Below are 20,665 nucleotides of genomic sequence, written 5' to 3'. Positions count from 1 at the left end.
AGTTGAAGAAACAACTTGAACAACTGTTGCCCACTATCCTGGCACCGCTCCTTCCGGTACCAGACCGGCCCGAGCCCCGTACCGAGCCCCCGGTGTCCACCCCTTCGGTACCGGTGAACACCTCCATGCCGATCCTTTCGGCCCAACAACTTCATGGCGATCCGGTGGTTCATTCTCAGGCCACATTGGATCCTCCTCGGCACCAGGCGGTACGGCATTCTTCTCGGGACCGAGATCGACGCCGGTCGTCCTCCCCTGGTACCGTTTCGGTGCGCTCTGGAAAGTCTTTGTCCAAGACTCGCCATACCGCGCCCTCCACCCCGGTGTCTCGACATGCACCAGAGGTCAGGGACCCTGACATATGGGAGGAAACTCCTCTCGGTACCGAGGAGGATCCCTCCTCATCTGATGAGGAACCATCGGCACCCGATGCCACCTCTAAACCAGAGCAGTCCTCATTTTCTAAATTTCTGAGAGAAATGTCTGCTGCCCTGTCCCTTCCCCTAGAATCTGACTCAAAAAAGTCTCAAGCCTTTCTAGAGGCTTTAGACTTTGAGCAACCTCCTAAGGAGTTCCTCAAGCTTCCCGTGCATGACATCCTACGGGAAACGTTCTACAAAAACTTAGAAAATCCCCTCACGGTACCGGGAGCCCCCCGTAAACTGGACAACCTTTACCGTGTCATCCCTATTCCTGGATTCGACAAATCTCAATTGCCCCATGAGTCCCTTCTGGTGGAATCCACCTTAAAAAAGACTCAGGGCTCCAGTGTCTATGCCTCTACCCCTCCTGGCAGAGAAGGTAAGACCATGGACAAGTTTGGCAAGCGGCTTTACCAGAATGCCATGCTTGCCAACAGGGCAAACAACTATTCCTTCCATTTTTCTTTCTATCTGAAACACTTGGTCCAACAACTGTCTGCCCTCCAGAAGTACCTTCCTGAGCGCAAGGTCCCGCTATTCCAACAACACATCTCTGGCCTTCTCCAAATGCGCAAATATATGGTCCGCTCAATATACGACTCCTTCGAGCTCACCTCTCGGGCCTCTGCCATGGCCGTAGCCATGCGTCGCTTAGCCTGGCTCAGAGTCTCCGACCTGGACATCAACCACCAGGATCGTTTGGCCAACGCCCCCTGTCTCGGGGATGAACTCTTTGGAGAGTCACTGGATTCCACCACCCAGAAACTCTCGGCCCATGAGACCAGGTGGGACACCCTGATCAAGCCGAAAAAGAAGGCTCCGCCTGCCCGACCCTATCGGCCTCAATCATCTTACCAGCGGAGGTTCTCAGCCAGGCCACTCAATCCGCCTCCCCAACAATCTCGGCGACCCCGTCAACAGCAGCACCATGCCCAGGCTCGATCTCAGGCCACTCAACCCTCTAAGCCTCCTCAGCCTGCTAAACAATCTCAGCCCTTTTGACTCTTCTCTCCAGGGCATAGCCAGTCTTCCACCCTCGCTGCCTCTTCCACAGCCTATCGGGGGTCGTCTCACCATTTTCTCCAGCCGTTGGGAAGTCATCACGTCGGACCAGTGGGTCCTCAACATCATCCGCCACGGCTACTCTCTCAACTTCCAGACTCTTCCACCGGACAACCTTCCCGTAGAGTCTGCTTCACACTCATCTCAAACCCCCCTCCTCCTGAGGGAGGTTCAATCCCTCCTCCTTCTCAATGCCATCGAAGAAGTACCTCCAGATCAAAGGGGTCAGGGATTCTACTCCCGCTACTTTCTGGTTCCCAAAAAGACGGGAGACCTCCGTCCCATTCTCGATCTCAGGGACCTCAACAAGTGTCTGGTCAAGGAAAAGTTCAGAATGCTCTCCCTTGCCACGCTTTACCCTCTTCTTTCTCAACACGACTGGCTATGTTCCCTGGACCTCAAAGAGGCCTACACTCACATCTCCATCAATCAGAATTCTCGCCGCTACCTGCGGTTCCAGGTGCTACACCACCACTATCAGTACAAAGTGCTACCGTTTGGCCTCGCTTCCTCCCCCAGAGTCTTCACCAAGTGCCTTATAGTGGTGGCGGCCTTCCTCAGGTCTCACAACCTCCAGGTGTTCCCCTACTTGGACGATTGGTTGGTGAAAGCACCTTCATCTCAACTCGTGCTACAAGCTACTCATCACACCATCTCTCTCCTCCACCTCCTGGGGTTCGAGATCAACTACCCCAAGTCGCATCTGCTTCCCACCCAGCGACTTCAATTCATTGGAGCAGTTCTGGACACCACGCTGATGAGGGCCTTTCTCCCCTCCGATCGCCAGCGGACCCTGCTCCATCTCTGCCGTCAGGTACTCATGCATCCCTCCATTCCTGCCCGACAGATGATGGTCCTCCTGGGTCACATGGCCTCGACGGTGCATGTCCTTCCTCTGGCACGTCTCCACCTTCGCACGCCTCAGTGGACTCTTGCCAACCAATGGTCACAGACTACAGATCTTCTTTCTCATCCCATCTCTGTGACATCATCTCTTCAGCAATCTCTCCAATGGTGGTTGAACTCCTCAAATCTTTCCAGGGGTCTACTTTTTCATCTGCCCCCCCACTCTATGATCATCACCACAGATGCGTCCCCCTACGCGTGGGGAGCTCACCTAGGAGATCTACGCACCCAGGGACTTTGGACCCCACAGGAGCGTCGTCATCACATAAATTTCCTGGAACTCAGAGCCATGTTCTACGCCCTCAAGGCTTTCCAACATCTTCTCTGCCCTCAAGTCCTCCTCCTGTGCACAGACAATCAAGTCGCCATGTACTACATAAACAAGCAAGGCGGCACCGGATCTCGCCCCCTTTGTTTGGAGGCTCTGCGCATCTGGACCTGGGCCACGGACCGCAATCTCTTTCTCAGGGCGGTCTATATCCAGGGCGAACAGAACTCTCTGGCCGACAATCTCAGCCGCATCCTTCAACCTCACGAGTGGACGTTGGACCCTCCGACTCTGCTCTCCATCTTTGCTCGATGGGGCACTCCGCAGGTGGACCTCTTTGCAGCACCTCACAACCATCAGCTGCCCCAATTCTGTTCCAGACTCTTCTCTCCTCACCGTCTGGCTCCGGATGCATTCCTGCTCGACTGGAGGGATTGGTTCCTGTATGCCTTCCCTCCACTTCCTCTGATGTTGCGGACCTTGTCCAAACTCCGCAAGGACAACGCCACCATGATTCTTATCGCACCTCGGTGGCCTCGCCAACACTGGTTCTCACTCCTGCTCCAACTCAGCTCCAGGGAACCCATTCTCCTTCCTGTGTTTCCTACTCTACTTACGCAGCAACATCAGTCTCTACTGCATCCCAATCTGTCTTCGCTCCACCTGACAGCTTGGTTTCTCTCGGGCTGACCTCTCCAGAGAACCTATCTCAGCCGGTCCGCCTCATCTTGGATGCCTCCAGAAAGCCGGCCACCCTCCAATGTTACCATCAGAAATGGACCAGATTCTCCTCGTGGTGTCTCCGGCATCGTCAGGAACCCACCTCCTTAGCGGTGGAAACTGTATTGGAATATTTACTGTCGCTGTCCAATGCTGGCCTCAAAACTACCTCCATCAGAGTCCACCTCAGTGCCATCACTGCGTTTCATGAGCCTATTCTCGGAAAACCCCTCACGGCTCATCCTCTGGTTTCCAGATTTATGAGAGGTCTCTTCAATATCAAACCGCCTCTCAAGCCTCCTCCTGTCGTCTGGGACCTCAATGTGGTTCTCTCAGCACTCATGAAACCTCCGTTTGAGCCTCTTGCCACTACTTCGCTCAGGCTTCTTACCTGGAAGGTGCTTTTCCTAATTGCCATCACCTCTGCCAGGAGGGTTAGCGAACTGCATGCACTGGTTGCTGACCCACCATTCACTGTTTTTCACCATGACAAGGTTGTTCTGCGTACCCACCCTAAATTCCTTCCCAAGGTGGTCTCGGCTTTTCACCTCAACCAGTCCATTGTGTTGCCCGTCTTCTTCCCTAAGCCTCACTCGCATCCTGGGGAACAGGCGTTGCACACGCTGGATTGTAAGCGTGCCCTTGCTTACTATCTTGATCGTACCAGAGCTCACCGAACATCCCCTCAGCTATTTTTATCTTTCGATCCCAACCGTTTGGGTCGTCCTGTCTCCAAACGGACACTTTCAAATTGGCTTGCTGCCTGTATTGCCTTCTGCTATGCTCGGGCCGGTCTCTCACTGGAAGGAACTGTCACGGCCCACAGAGTCCGAGCTATGGCTGCTTCTGTAGCTTTCCTCCGTTCCACGCCCATCGAGGAAATCTGCAAGGCGGCCACTTGGTCCTCAGTTCACACTTTCACTACTCACTACTGTCTGGATGCGTTCTCCAGACGGGATGGACACTTCGGCCAATCTGTGTTACAAAATTTATTTTCCTAATGGCCAACCATCCCACCTCCCTCTTTGTTAGCTTGGAGGTCACCCATGTGTTAAGAATATGCTGCCTGCTTGTCCTGGGATAAAGCACAGTTACTTACCGTAACAGGTGTTATCCAGGGACAGCAGGCAGATATTCTTACGTCCCACCCACCTCCCCGGGTTGGCTTCTTAGCTGGCTTATCCTAACTGGGGACCACGCACTCCTCCGTTGAGCGGGAAGGCACTCGCGCACGCGCGGTGCGGCCAACTAGAAACTTCTAGTTAAAAAGGTCCGTACCGAGGGCTCCGTCGGTGACGTCACCCATGTGTTAAGAATATCTGCCTGCTGTCCCTGGATAACACCTGTTACGGTAAGTAACTGTGCTTTTCACTGGATTTATCGTCGGCCTTCGATACCATAGATCATCAATTGTTAATCCATAGGCTCGGCGACATAAGGATCTCCGATCAAGTATTAGATTGGTTTATATCATATTTTAAAGATCGTTCCTCTAAAGTCAAGTTTAACGGCTCTTCTTCTAATACTTTTTCTAATAGTTATGGGATCCCACAAAGTTCCATTCTGTCACCTATGTTATTTAATATTTTCCTCGCTCCACTCATCACACTAGGGCAATCAATAGGGTTTTCTATCTTCGCTTATGCGGATGATATTCAACTTACTCACCCTGTTGACCTGGATAACCTCGCATATATTTCTTCCATCAATTCGAAACTGAACCAAATCTGTCACTGGTTAAACACAAATATGTTAGCCCTCAACATCAGTAAAACCAAAGCAATGATTTTCCCAGTTAAGGATGGTTTTTTCTCTTCCGTCCCTATTACAATAAAATCTGTTCCTGTTCAAATAGTTACTTCTATTAAACTTCTTGGAGTCATCCTCGACGGAAAATTCTCGTTTCATGATCATATAAGTTCAGTAGTCAAGAAATGTTTCTACCGCCTCCGAATGATTAGATCTCTTGCTACTTTATTAGACCAAACTTCTTTAAATACTCTTATTCATTTGCTAGTCATTTCATGTCTAGACTATAGCAATGCATTATATAAAGGCATCACTAAGAAAGAAATAAAATGCCTCCAAATTATTCAAAATACTGCCATTAAAATTATTTCAAAAGCTCGAAAATTCGATCATGTCACACCACTTTTGATTAACGTCCATTGGCTTCCCATAGATCATCGAATTACTTATAAAATAATGTTACTGATACATAAAACCATAGAGGGGCATATGTCTTTTCTTATTTTCTTCATTTGGATTCTTTTTCCATTATTTAAAGGATGTTTTATTGGCTATAATAGCTTATTTCACTTCACATTTTAACTATGCTGGCTCTCTTTTTTCCACCTTTTTTAATACATGGAATACATCTGGTCTGGACTTCCACAATGGTATTTTAAACAACATCCATATCTGGTTTATACTTCTGATCTTTGCCACAGACCCTTTTAGCTTCTTTTTAACCATTTTCCTCATTTTATCGTAGTTGCCCTTGTGAAAATTAAATGCTGCAACAGTAGATTTCTTTAGCGACGTCACTCCAGTTAACGGCTCAAATTTGATCATGTTATAATTATTGTTTCCCAGTGGACCCAACACAATTACCTCCCATACTATGTCCTGCATTCCACTAAGGACCAAATCTAAAATAGCTCCCCCTCTTGTCAGTTCCTGGACCAGTTGCTCCAAGAAACAGTCATTTATGACGTCTAGGAATTTTATCTCCCTAATACTCCCTTATGTAAAATTTATCCAGTTAATGTTAGGGTAGTTGAAATCACCCATTATTATACTGTTGCCCAATTTGCCAGCTTTCCTAATCTCTGAAAACATTTCTTCATCTGTCTGCTCATTTTGTCCTGGGGGAGGGGTTGTGCTATATGTTGTCACACATAGAATTTCTATCCATATGGATCCACACTGCTATCTGTGTCTTGCAGAATCTGTTTTTTTGTTTGATTCAATTCCCTCCTTTAACATATAGCACAACCCCTCCCCTCCACATTGATCTACTCTATGATTGCGATATAATTTGTACCCTATAGGTCTCCTCTATCTGTCTACCTCAGCTCCTCCAAGTCTACAACTCTAGCTTCAAGGGAACGGATTCATTCTCTGACAGCCAGGAGCTCTTTGCATTGAGCACACACGTATAATTTCTTGCCAACTGAGAGATAATCATACATGTAACACTCGGTACAAAAGACTGGATAGCTCTCCTTAATACAGGAAATAAATATCATTCATTAGTCTACAATATTGCTGGCGTCAAGGAGGAAACATACATAGAAAAAGGGAAAATAAAATAACTACAAATAGGGGGCTTATTCTATAAATGGCGCCTAAATCAGCCAATGCGTAAAAAAAAGGTGCCGGCTGTGTGTCAGTCACACTTAGACGCTGTTTACAGAATCATGGCTAGCAGCGTCTATATAAAAACTGAGGCACCTGAAATGTAGGCAAGGGTTTTAAAGGCCTACATTCAAGTTTCAAGTTTATTAGGATTTTATATACCGCCTATCAAAGGTTATCTAAGCGGTTTTTTTTTACAATCAGGTACTCAAGCATTTTCCCTCTCTGTCCCGGTGGGCTCACAATCTATCTAACGTTTCAGGCACCCATGTTTTTGGAGAATCACGCTTAGTGGTGCCTAACTCATACTCACTTAGGCATTAGGCACCATTAAACACATTGCGATAGGCACCTATCTTTTATAGAATCGGATAGTGCCTATCGCCCAATTAATTTTTTTAACTAATTATTGAGGCTGTTAAAGGTATTTTGCCAATTAAGTTAGGCGCTTTTTATAGAATCAGCACCATAGTGTATTTATAGACTATGGTGAACTTCTTTCAGTGGACAATTCTTCTAGAGTTCTTGGGATAATTTTGGATTTTTGTATTATCTTTCTAGTCTTAAACTAACATTTTGGGTAAAAATAAAAAATGTTTGTTTAATTTATGATCTGTGCATTGTCTATTTGATTTGAATCATTTTGCGATTTTGGTTCAAGCAAATATTTTAGCTCAGCTTGACTACTGTTATGCTGTTTATTGCAACATTAGTGTGGATACACTCAAGTGACTACAATTGGTTGAAAACACTGCCTTCCTTTTGATTTTTAACAAGCCCAAATTTGATCATGTCTCTCCCCTTCTAAAGAAGATTCATTGGTTGCTTTTTTGGGCCAGGTTTTAAATGTTTATATCTTATTTTTAAATTATTTCATGGTATGGTTCCCAATGAATTTGTATCCTTAGTTTCTCACTGGTAATTTGTCTCGCAGATCATCTCACAGCATTACACTGATGTTTCCATCTTTTAAAGGTTTTGCTTAAAGACTCAATTACAATACTCCTTTTTATATGTTGCAGTATCCTTCTGGAAAAATTTACCAATTATCTTTCGATCTACAAGTACAGTAGACTCTCTGTTAACTGGAACTCAAGCAACCAGAACTCTAAGCAACCAGCAAAAATATCAAAGAAATACTGTAATACTTTAAATAAAAATGAAAATAAAATCAATCTTTGGCGGAAATTTAAGTTTAAACTTGGTACACCACACCTGAGTATGCCCACGCTTTGCCTACCACATGTCTGGTAGTTTGTCTGGAACAGTTTATGGTATGACATTAGTTAGGTCTATTTTTAATAGTAACTCTCAATCAACCAGAAACTACATTTATCTGGCATCTATCAAGCCCCATGTGATTCTTTGTTTCGCAGACAGCTGAAGATGTTACTTTTTTGAGAGATTTTATGTGTTTAAATTTAATTATTTTTTATCATTGTTTGTTAACCAGTTCGAGCACTATAGTTTAGGGAAGGTGTGGTATGAACATTAGATTAGATCAGACCATTGGATGTTTTTTCAGCTTGATGCTGAGATATTGAACTACATAATTATATGCAATCTGTCTTTACTTTGGCAGATTATAATTCAAGGTTTATTAGAGGGAATTCATATCAAACAAAATTGAGGCATAGTAGATATGATAAACTAAGAAGTTTAGACCCAAAGATGGTGAACTGGATGGAAATACACTGATAAGCAATGGAGGATAATGATTAATGGAGTTCTAGTCAGTAAAAGTGTGCTGTAAAGTGATATGTCACAATTCTGAGTTCAGTTCAATATTTCCACAATGGGCATTACAAAAGGGCTAGTAGGAAAGATTCATCTTTTGGCAGGTAAGACTAAGAACTGTCATAGAATAGCCAGACTAGATGATGTGCTCAAGAGCCTGACAACTAAGATTTAAGGATAAGAAAGCACAGTTCTGCTTTTGGGTTTACAAAGTTAGTGAGCACATTAGACAGGAGAAGTATTTTGGACCAGTGTCATATTGGATTGATAATAAGGTTGCCCAACAGTATTACCGGGCAGGGGTGAGAACCAAATGAATGTTAGAGGGTATACAAGACCAAATGTAACCAGCAGGAAAAGGGAGCAGTTAGTATCTTATCACAGATTATTATAAGATGGTTTGGTGCCCATATTGGGAGCCTGAGGGTCTCATTTTCAAAAAAGAAAAAGAAACATAGAAGCACAATGGCAAATAAAGGCCAAATGGTCCATACAGTCTGCCCATCCACAGCATCCACTATCTCCTCTTCTCCCTAAGAGATCCCATATGCCTGTCCCAAGCTTTCTTAAATTAATACACAGTCGTTATCTCTACCACTTCTACTAGAAGACTATTCAATGTATCTACTACCCTTTCTGTAAAAAAAAGTATTTCCTTATATTACTCCTGAGCATATCATCTCTTCATCCCATGCCCTCTCACTTTGAAGCTTCCTTTCAACTGAAAGAGACTGGCCTCATGCCTATTTATGCCACATAGTTATTTAAACATCTATCATATCTCCCCTCTCCTGCCTTTTCTCCAAAGTATACATATTGAGATCTGTCCCTATAAGTCTTATAATGAAGCCCACAGACCATTTTAGTAGTTTTCCTCTGGACTGACTCTATCCTGTATGTATCTTTTTGAAGGTGCGGTCTCCAGAACTGTATGCAATATTCTAAATGAGGTCTCACTAGAGTCCTATACAGGGGCATCAATACCTCCTTGTTTGTACTGGCCATACCTCTGCCTATGCACCCTAGCATCCTTATAGCTTTTGCCGTCGCCTTTTCAACCAGTTTGGCCATCATAAGATCATCACATACTATCACATTTAAATCCCACTTCACTGTTTGTGCACAAAAGTTCTTCACCCCCTAAACTATACCGTTCTCACAGGTTTTTGCAGCCCAAATTCTTGACCTTGCATTTCTTAGCATTAGATCTTAGCTGCCAAATTTCAGACCATTCTTCAAGCATCGCTAGGTCCTTCCTCATGTTATTCACACCATCAGAGGTGTCTATTCTATTGCGGATTTTGGTATCATCCGCAAAGAGGCAAATCTTACCCGACAGCCCTTCGGTAATATCGCTTACAAAAATGTTAAGAACAGGCCCAAGAACCGAGCCTTGAGAAACACCACTTTCATCAGAACGATCTCTATTGACCACTACCTTCTGTCGCCTTCCACTTATCCAGTTCCTGACCCAGTCCATCACTTTGGGGACCATCCTGAGGGCACTCGGTTTATTTATTAGATGCCTTTGTTGAAGAGTGTCAAAGGCTTTGCTAAAATTTAAATACATGATATCTAGCGCACTCCCTCTATCCAATTCTCTGATCATCCAGTCAAAGAAATTGATCAGATTTATCTGACTAGATCTGCCTCTATTGAATCCATGTTGCCTCGGGTCCTGTAATCCATTCTCCATTCCAGAAATGTCACTATTCTTTGTTTTAAAATTTTTTCCATTAATTTATTTACCACAGAAGTCAGGCTTATGGGCCTGTAGTTCCCTATTTCTTCCTTACTTCCACTTTTGTGAAGAAGGGACCACATCTGCCCTTCTCCTGTCCTCTGGTACCATTCCTGATTCTAGAGAAGCATTGAAAAGATCAACCAGTTGACCGCCGGAACTTCACTAAATTCCTTCAGTACCCTCGGATGTATACCATGTGGCCCCATCACTTTGTTCATCTTTAGTTTAACTAGTTCTTCATGAACAGAATCCTCTGAAAATCGATCAGGGTCTACCACACCTCCATCCCTATTTGCGTTTGTCTTCTGCAGTCCTACTCCCAGTGCATCAGCTGTGAACACAGAGCAGAAATATTTGTTAATCAATTCAGCCTTATCTTTATCAGCTTCTACATATGTCTAATGTTCACCTTTGAGTCTCAAAATGCCACTTTTGTACTTTTTTCTATCACTAATATATCTTTTAAAAAGTCTTGTTCCCCTGTTTTAGCATGTCGGCTATTTTTTTCCTTCATTTGCATCTCTGCTTTCCTGACTACTTTTCCAGATATTTTTGCCCGTCTTCCTCTTCCTGCGATCTTTTGTAGTTTATGAAAGCTAACCTCGTATTCCTTACCTTCTCAGCTACTACTTTTGAGAACCAAAGCGGCCTTCTTTTTCTCTTACTTTGCTTACAAAATGATTTGTTGCCCTCACAATAGTCCTTTCAGTTTTGCTCAGTGCAGTTCAGGAAAATGGTAAAAACTCTTTTATTTGAACGAGTATTCTACTCATAACTTGCTTTTCAGTTGTAAATTCTGCTTAGTTTTGTTTATTTGTTTTAGGTATTTTAGTTTTTACTTTTAAGATGCACTAGCAGGTCTGTGCTTTTAAGTGATTTATTATTGTAAGTTTTATGATGTTGCATGTTTATTTAATATGTATGTTTTTGGTTACCTGACTAGGATAAGCGGGATATAAATTGTTTAAATAAAAATAAATAAATACTGCTTCCAGATATTCCTATCTAGGAAACAATTCCTTGATGTAATCCCCCATCAGAACAAAGTTAGTTTTTTTTTTAAGTCTAGAACTTTTACTTTTAAATGAGCTCTTTCTAGAGTTGTCTTAATATTAAACCATATCACACGGTGATCACTGGATGCCAGATCACTTTTCAGAAACACTTTTCCCATTTGGAAGCAGGCCTGGTCGACCTCATGTATTCTGTGGTGTCTCCCTAAGACCCTGCCTGATAGCAGACCCAGACCCTCTAAGGGTTCTGGTCACTCTAATTTTCGTGGCTTCAGCCATTCTCACTCGTATTCCAATGCCACGTCTCAGACCAGAGCTCCTGGCTGCGATACTCCAGCTACATACATGCCCTGCCATCTGGCTCCGTCCTGCACCCCCTGCCAAGAAATCGCACTGTGCCAGGCTAAGGGGACCCTCCTCTACTGATCAGGGGCAGGCTGTCAGCGTTCCTGCCAGCTCAGTTTAGTATTATAATCCGACCTGTGGGTTCTGGCCTTTATTTGGTCGTGCTGCAATTGGAATCTTCCGCATGGGAACCGGACAAGGCACTTCAAGTGCAGGCCACTGGAGAGTACTTGCTTGGATATTCAAGTTCTAGAACGAGTGCTTCCCAGTCTGTCAGGCTCTGGCAGATACTCCATAGGCTTTATTGTGCTACTAAATGGCTCCAACGACTGGAGGCCTATTCTGGACTGCAGCATGAACGTGAGGCTCTCAAGATTCTGTGCTCTCACATGGAAACCCTTGCGATCTGTAATTGCAGCGGTGGCCCTGGGAGAGTCCTTTGCCTCTTTGGATTCATGGGGGCATGCTTGCACATTCTGATCTTTCTAGCCCACCGCAGTTAATCTGCGGTCTCACGTCCTACACAAACATTGGCAGTTTTTGGCTCTGCCCTTTGGACTAGCAGTGACTCCTTGTGCCTTCGTCGAGGTGATGGCGGTCTTAGTGGCTTACTTAAGTACCATGGATCTGCATGTACTCCCTGTCTTGGTCGACTGGCTAGTCAGAGCTCCCTCATTGGCCGAGGGTCGATGCATGGTGGGTGGAGGACCTTAGTTGGATTGTACATTACAGACAGGGCAGTCCCTCACCCAAAAACTCTTGGGCTGGGGAGTATACTGTATCTATGTTTCTCTTTTATGTGAGAGTAGTTTTTGAGCTCCTTTGAGGTTTTACTGGCTGTGTGCAGCTGATATTTTCATGTTACTCCTTTGAACAGAAGTTATTTATGACCTTGATTGGTCTGGGTGTCTCTACTTCATGTTGATTTGATGGTTCTTGGTGCTTAGGTACTAACTGTAGATGGAGCTAAGGAGCTCAGTGAAGTACAGAAAAGGCAGAGAAAAATCCAAAATGGATTCCTTCTGCAGATATTTATGGTAAGCGGCCATATGGTAAGCGGGGACTTAGAGGAAGGGTATCACTGTTCGCCGACGACGCCAAACTTTGCAACATAGTAGGCAGAAGCTTGTTACCTGATGATATGACACACGACCTACTGCTTCTGGAACAATGGTCGACTACTTGGCAGCTAGGATTCAATGCTAAAAAATGCAAGATAATGCACCTGGGTAAGAGAAACCCGCGCAGAACTTATGTACTAAATGGTGAGACCTTGGTTAGGACCACGGCGGAACGCGATCTAGGAGTGATCATTAGTGAGGACATGAAGGTTGCCAATCAAGTGGAGAAGGCTACCTCCAGGGCAAGACAAATGATGGGATGTATCCGCAGAGGTTTTGTCAGCAGGAGACCTGAAGTTATGATGCCGTTGTACAGAACCATGGTGAGGCCTCACTTGGAGTACTGTGTTCAGTTTTGGAGACCACATTACCGAAAGGATGTGCTGAGGATCGAGTCGGTGCAGCGAGCGGTCACCAGGATGGTCTTGGGGCTCAGGTATCTCACGTATGAAGAAAGACTAAAGAAATTGCGGCTGTACTCACTTGAGGAAAGAAGAGAACGGGGAGATATGATTGAAATGTATAAGTACATCACGGGACGCATCGAGACAGAAGAGGATATCTTCTGTCTCATGGGACCCTCGACCACCAGAGGGCATCCACTGAAAGTCAGGGGAGGGAAGTTTCATGGAGACTCCAGGAAGTACTTCTTCACCGAAAGAGTGGTGGATCATTGGAACAGACTCCCACTCCAGGTGATAGAGGCCAGCAGCGTGACGGATTTTAAGAGAAAATGGGATACTCATGTGGGATCGTTAAGGGAGTGAACTCAGGGGGGAGGGATACTTGGAATGGGCAGACTTGGTGGGCTATAGCCCTTTTCTGCCGCTTTTTTTCTATGTTTCTACCATTGGTCTAGAATGTCTCGCCTATCTAGTGGAAAAGAGCTTACCAGGGTAAGTACATAATCTCTTTTTCTTCCTTCCCTGTCTTTCCTAAACAGATTATAGCCTGGTTTAACTATATCCAGTCATGGCTGTCCGTGAACCACATCTCTGTGATTGCCACCAAATCCAACTCAGCTTCTAGATCCAGAACCTTGTTTTCCATACTTTGAGCATTAGTATACACTGCTTTCCAGACATTGCCCCCTTTTCCCATTTGTGTAGAGGTATTTAGTGATTCACTTACCTCAAGGCTTATACTCACCGGGGGGCTTTGATCAGGGTGTCCCAATGATTCTAGTTTAAAAGCCCTCTTCAGTAGGTTAGCCAGTCTGCTGCTAAAGATACTTATTTTCTTCTTTGAGAAATGCATACTATCCCTGCTCAGCAGCCCTTGGAAAATCATCCCCTGGTCCAGGAAGTATAAATGCTTTCAATGACAGCATCCATGCAGATGTCCTAAAAGTTGCCTAAAAAGGCAGATGGATATTTTTCTTGCTGAATCCTTCCAATTCGCTATTTTCAAAATCTGTTTCTAGACGGATATCTATGCTGTTTGTCTACAGTTTGTCTGAATTTCAAGACGGCATGTTAGAGGCATGGTATGGGCGGGACTAGGACGGACTTATGACTTAGACATTTTTCTGCTATAATCGAACATTTAACAATATGTCCAGGACACAATTTGTCATTTCACAAAAATAGGGAGACTGCTAATATAATCCTGTGATGAATATATCAGGTATCATCTATCAAATCACAGCTCTAATTGTTGTTAAATAAATACTTAAATAATAATAAAGTGCTCAGACCACTAACCAATAGTTTAGTGATAACACCAAACTGTGGCTAAAATAGGGACCATCTTAGCCTTTACTGTCCCTGACCCAACCAAAGAAAAGTGCTTAGTAATGATTTAAAAACTACTTATCTGGAATTGCTGAACGGTTGGATCGCTGTAGCCACAGCTGTGATAAAGTGGTAGAGTGCCAGTGTTAAAGTGCCAGTGCTCTATGTGCTTGAACGTGCTTTCTAATAATGGTCTAGTCCCTGGTCCCCCGACTCGAGTTTCGGCTCTTCATCAGGAGGGGACACTTGTTTCGGCACAATATACTCAGAAGACAACGAAATACGGGCTTATCCAACCGTTCAGCAATTCCAGATAAGTAGTTTTTAAATCATTACTAAGCACTTTTCTTTGGTTGGGTCAGGGACAGTAAAGGCTAAGATGGTCCCTATTTTAGCCACAGTTTGGTGTTATCACTAAACTATTGGTTAGTGGTCTGAGCACTTTATTATTATTTAAGTATTTATTTAACAATAATTAGAGCTGTGATTTGATAAATGATACCAGGACACAATTTGGACATTTGGGATGTCCAGGACACAATTTGGATGTTTGGAACTAGACCTGTTTTAACAATGAATAAGTGCCAAAGAGGTACTAGTCACACTGACCAGATGATCATTGGAGGGATGTAGGCCTGACTCCTCACATTCCCCCAATGGTTACCAACTCCCTGCCACCCCCCAAAGATGTAAATGAAACAGTACATATCTGTCTGTATGTCAGCTAGAAATGTTAAGCCAAGTCCTAGTAGAGTAGCAAGCAGGTGTCTGGAGTAGCCTAATGGTCAGTGCAGTGGACTACAAAAAAAAGAACCCAGGCTCATATTCCATTCTAACTACTATACTTGTAGTGGAAGGTGTGAACCCACCAAAATATGCATATCTGAAAAATGACTATTTTGATGAACAATTTTTGAAAAACAGGATAGACGTTTGCAGTTTTGAAAATGAGCTTGTTTGGTATTGGATTTTTGTGCATCTTCTACAAAATGTTCAAACTCAGTCTGTCTGTCGACTAGATCAGTGTTCTTCAGCCGCTGTTCCGTGGACTGGTGCTGGTCCGCAGAAATTTCCTGCCGGTCCACAGGGCCGGCATGTGTATCGGGCCCAAAACAGTGTTCTTCAACCACCGGTTCGCGGTGTGATCGATGCGGCATTATCTTCGGGCCGGCCTCCTCTTCCTCACTCCTGCAGTGCACAAAGCCGTGAGCAGCGGCTTCTACGCCTGAACCAGAAGCATTCTCTCTGACGTCGCAACGTCAGAGGGAAGGCTTCCAGATAAGGTGTGGGATGCGCGAGGAGCCACTGCCTGTGGTTTTGTGTACTGTGTCAGTGAGGAAGAGGGACCTGGCCTGAAGATAACACCGGGAGCAGCATAAAACGGCCAGGTGGGAGCATAGCATGGAGGGAGGGAGACAAAGGTAGGGGGAATGATTTTATTTTTAAATAGTGATTGAATTGTATCAATTTTGAGAATTTACATCTGCTGTCTGTATTTTGTTCAGGAAGAAATGCATTTGTTTCTATTTCTCTGGGGTTGTACTGCATGCAGAGTCTTGAATCTTAGGGTTTGTATATATTAGTTTTTGGTCCCATATTTGCATAGGGATTATCTGAGTTCTGGTAGGAATGAATGTTGAGAAGCATACAGTATGCTTTGCGTAGTTTAATTTTATGGTTAACCATTGTGTGTTGTTAATAAGATTATATTTTGTGTATATATGAAATATGAATGGAAAAAATAGTGTAACAATTAGTACTATTATGGGGGAGCGGTCTGGCCTACGACTTAGCCCAGTGTTCTTCAACCGCCGGTTCATGGACCGGTGCCAGTCCACAAAATAATTATTTTATTTCCGCCGGTCCATCGGTGTAAAAAGGTTGAAGAACACTGAACTAGATTTGAGCAGGGACTGCCTCTTCTATGTTTTGTTGTACAGTGCTGTGTACGTCTAGTACCACTATAGAAATGATAAATGGTATGTATGATAACAATACTAAGCATGTTCTTCTTGATTAATAAAATATTTCAAACTTAAGCAGAAGCAGTGTGAAATTGTTTTGCATCGACTAATGGAATATGCATTTACCTACCCTATTCCTTTTTGATTTTATATCAGGTCATCTTTTCTATAAATTTGGAATCACGGAGTCAGATTGGTATCGAATTAAGCAGAGCATCGATTCTAAATGTAGGACTGCATGGCGCCGAAAGCAACGAGGACAAAGTCTTGCTGTAAAAAGTTTCTCTAGAAGAACGCCATCCTGCTCTTCCTTTAATGGGTCAGGTAAATACTGTGTTCTGAATATTTTTTATTAACGTTTATTGACCAGATATAATAGACTAAGAAATCCTGTAGCCACAGGTTGTTGTTTTTTTTATTGAGCAGGATATAAATCCATTGACATAAAAATAACTCAACTATGTTTATTTTTTCTAAACCAAATCCTCTAATCCTTTGTAATATAATCTGGTAAATACTGTATAGATTTTTAAAGTGAAGCTGCAAAACAGCTAGGCATAATGTAATAAATAGAAGCTACTTTTATGAAATGTCCTCCAATTAGGCTAAGTGTTAAATGCCCATTCTGTTGCAAAGATATAGGATTCTGTACTAAAGCTGTTGCCCTCCTTTAGTCGTAAACTTTACAGAAGGGTGTCAGTCATATCTTTCAACTCCTCCCCTTCATCAGTGGAGAATAGCTCCCTCTTCAGTTTTTCCTTTTGCAAGAAGGTGTGTTCTGTTCTAGTCTGCTCTGCTTTCTTTTTATTATTTTTGGGTCTTATTGTCTGTCGGTTCTTTTTTCCTGCATGGCTTCAGTGCCTGAAGGCCCCCTGCTTGGGCTTATTCCACCGGGGAAAGGACGCAGACCAGTGAGGGTGAGCTTCTGCTCACAGGCCATTGTCTTGAAGTACCTGTGGAGCCAGTCTGCTTTGTGATTAATTGAAAGCATGGGGTCCATTCTCCTGAGAGCTTACTTGCCTCCTGATTTATCAAGGTTTGTGCGCAGGTTATGGGGCCCCTGTGTAACAACCCTTTGGTTATCAGAGAGCCAGCTGCGAATTATCTCTCCCTGACATGCTGCATGGATTTTTGGAGTTCGGAGTCCTTGGTCAGAGTCCTCCTGACTGGCAGGCAGAAGATTCCAGTGGTGAATTCGTTTCCAGCAGTCTGAGGCAGAAGTCCTTTCCCTGCAGACAGGCTGCTGCAAGCTAACAGATAGTCAGTGCTGTCACCTGGGACTGCATTGCGACCAAGCTCGAGCGATCCCGCTGCGCCGCGTCTTCCCTGTCAGAGACACGCTGCTCCACCGCCGCAATGCGGCCTGCCTGCGTCTCAAAATGCTCATTTATGCACTCCACTGCAGACTGAAGCTTATGGAGCCGATCTTCTAAGGCCGCCGACACCAGGCGGGAAATTTCCTGCGCCCACTCTCCCCACTGTGCTTGGGCTGAAGTCGGAGTCGGCGATGCCGCCATTTTGTGATCAGAGAGAGCAGACTTGGTTTTCGGCGGCCTCGCAGAATGCACCGGCATGCCGGACACAAAGCACCGCTCCTGGGGCTGCACTCGCGCACAGCACTTAAAGAAGGTCTCCGGAGAGAATTTTGCCGATCGGGCAGTGATTTAGCGAGAGTTCATCTGGGTTTAGGAGACCGGAGAGCTCAAGGGCACACGTCCGTTCAGACCTGATGCATCACGTGACCCCCCGGTAATTTCTATTTCTGAGGTTTCTAGTAATTCTGATACCTCCATTCCTTCTCCTGGAGGCTTCAGCTCTCTCTGGGATCTTTTCAAGTAGTAAAGTTCTAGAAAGGAGGGATATTATCTTCTGGTATCTTCAGTATGTTGATCAGGAAATTTTTGAACAAGTCCCAAACTGACATATAAGTAGAAATTTAAACTTCTATTCTGGTTTTCAAAATTTTCAATTTTTAGTGGATTTGTCCAACATTTGTTGTTTTATTGAAGTTTCCAAAGTTTTTATTGATTTATTAACCTTTTTTTTTTTTTATCTCTGAAGCTTGTTTGTGCACCTCTGTCTCTAATTGGACAAGTTTTGTAGAAAGGTTTAAAGAACAAGTCATGAATATAGTACATACCAAGTGAAGGTTCTCAATGGCAGTCCACAGAGAATCCAGCGTCACCACCTGGGGTTTTTCCAGCAGTTTGAGTGCAGGTATAATGGCCCGTTCTTGCTCTATGGCTCCTGAATCGCTTGGACCTAGTCCTCCTCTGCTCTCCCCACCGCACGATATCCACAGAATTCTGACTCCAGTGGGTTGCGACGAGTCCAATGTCGAAACACCTTCTTCTGGGCTTGCCTGGGATTCCGGCTCAGTTACACTTGGCAAACTCCGGGGACCCTCTCTAATTGGCCGCCTCTTCAGGGCCCCCCCAGGAGCTGGAGAAGGATTGAGTCCAGCTGGGCTCAATGAGAGTTCATTGTCCAGGTTGAGCCCTTCCTATGGCTCAGCAGCAGAAGCACCCAGAGACAATGGAAGTGAAGCGAATGTTGTTATCAGCATCTTCCACGGAGTTGAAGTAGCAGGAACAGGTGAGGGGTAAACCCGGTGCATCCCTCTTCTTTTAGGCATTTCTTAATTAATATAGGCAAAATCTCCACAGAAAATATAATGCTGAGGAGGGTGCCTACAACTTCACGTCCTGCTCAGTCACCACCTTGCCTCCATCTTTGTAATTTTTGACGATCCACTTGTACCTGTTCTACGCCACTCAGGATTTTGTAGACTTCAATCATATCTCCCCTCAGCTGTCTCTTTTCCATGTTGAAGAGCCCTAACATTTTTAGTCTTTCCTCATATGAGAGGAGTTCCTTCCACTTTATCATCTTGGTTGCTCTTCTTTGAACCTTTTCTAGCATCACTATATCTTTCTTGAGCTAAGACCAGAATTGAATGCAATACTCCAGGTGAGGTCGCACCATGGAGTGATACAGAGGCATTATAACATTCTTAGTCTTGTTAACCATCCTTTTTTTTAATAATTCCTAGCATCTTGTTTGCTTTTTTGGCCGCTACCACACATTGTGCAGAAGGTTTCATCGTATTGTCTACGATGACACCCAGATCCTTTTCTTGGGTGCTAACCCCCAAGGTGGACCCTAGCATCTGGTAACTGTGATTCAGGCTATTCTTCTCAATGTGCATCACTTTGTATTTGTCCACATTAAATTTCATCTGCCATTTGGACGCCCAGTCTTTAAATTTCCTAAGGTCTGCCTGCAATTGTTCACAATCTGCTTGCGTTTTGACAACTTTAAATAGATTAGTGTCATCTGCAAATTTAATCACCTCATTCGTCGTTCCAATTTTCATATCATTTATAAATAAGTTAAATAACACCGGTCCCAGGACAGATCCCTGTGGCACTCTACTGTTTACTCTCCTCCATTGAGAAAAATGACCATTTAACCCTACCCTTTGTTTTCTATCCAATAATCAATTCCTAATTTACTACTGAACTTTTACATCTATCCCATGACTTTAATTTTCTCAGGAGCCTCTCATGAGGAACTTTATAAAAAGCTTTCTGAAAATCTAGATATACTATATCAACCTTTTCTACAGATCACGAAAGCACGGGCGGTTCTCCATAGAGTACCTTCTTTTATATCAAAGGTGGTTTCTGATTTCCATGTCATCTAGGAGGTTTGTTTGCTTGCATTTCACTTCATGGGATCGATGCAAAGGGGTCAGATCTTCCGCAACTGATGCCAAGATTAAGGAAGGCATTTTTGTCGGTCCACAGATCAGACACGTCATCAATGACGAGAGATTTGAAGATTTGTTAGTTAGGCCAGAGAATTTCACCTGGAAAGCATTCAAGGATGTCATTGAGGATTTTCCTGGCAGTCATAGAATACCAAATCATATTCAACTGGTCAACAAACTTCTTAAAGCATGCGAAGCCATGAAGTGCAACATGTCACTGAAGATGCACTTTCTACATTCACACCTGGACACCAGCAACAAACATAGTGAAAGGTTTCACCCGGACATTGCCACTATGGAAAAAAAATTATCAGGGCAACTGGAATCCATCAGTGCTGGTTGACTATTGTTGGACACTGCCACAAGATGCATCAGACATTTAGTACAAATGAAAATCAGCAGGAAAACACTTTTAGCTATGGTGAACTATCACAGCATAAAAGAAACTTTGTGCATTAAAACATGTTATAGTCAAAATTCCTATGTGATATACAGTCA

At 44.0% G+C, this 20,665-nt stretch overlaps 1 protein-coding gene across 3 annotated transcripts in view; it reads left to right on the top strand.

Annotated features, from left to right (window-relative positions):
* Nucleotides 1-20,665, top strand: part of BANP (BTG3 associated nuclear protein) — a 607,582-nt gene that overhangs the window by 276,864 nt on the left and 310,053 nt on the right. For all 3 annotated transcript variants that reach the window (XM_033941785.1, XM_033941784.1, XM_033941783.1), the window contains one exon: nt 16,552-16,719. In XM_033941785.1, the coding sequence (XP_033797676.1) occupies nt 16,552-16,719 (168 nt within the window). The remainder of the gene's footprint in view (nt 1-16,551; nt 16,720-20,665) is intronic.

The sequence above is a fragment of the Geotrypetes seraphini genome, chromosome 4, assembly GCF_902459505.1.
Source record: "Geotrypetes seraphini chromosome 4, aGeoSer1.1, whole genome shotgun sequence".
Lineage (NCBI taxonomy): Eukaryota > Metazoa > Chordata > Amphibia > Gymnophiona > Dermophiidae > Geotrypetes > Geotrypetes seraphini.
This window is presented reverse-complemented; position numbering and strand designations above follow the sequence as displayed.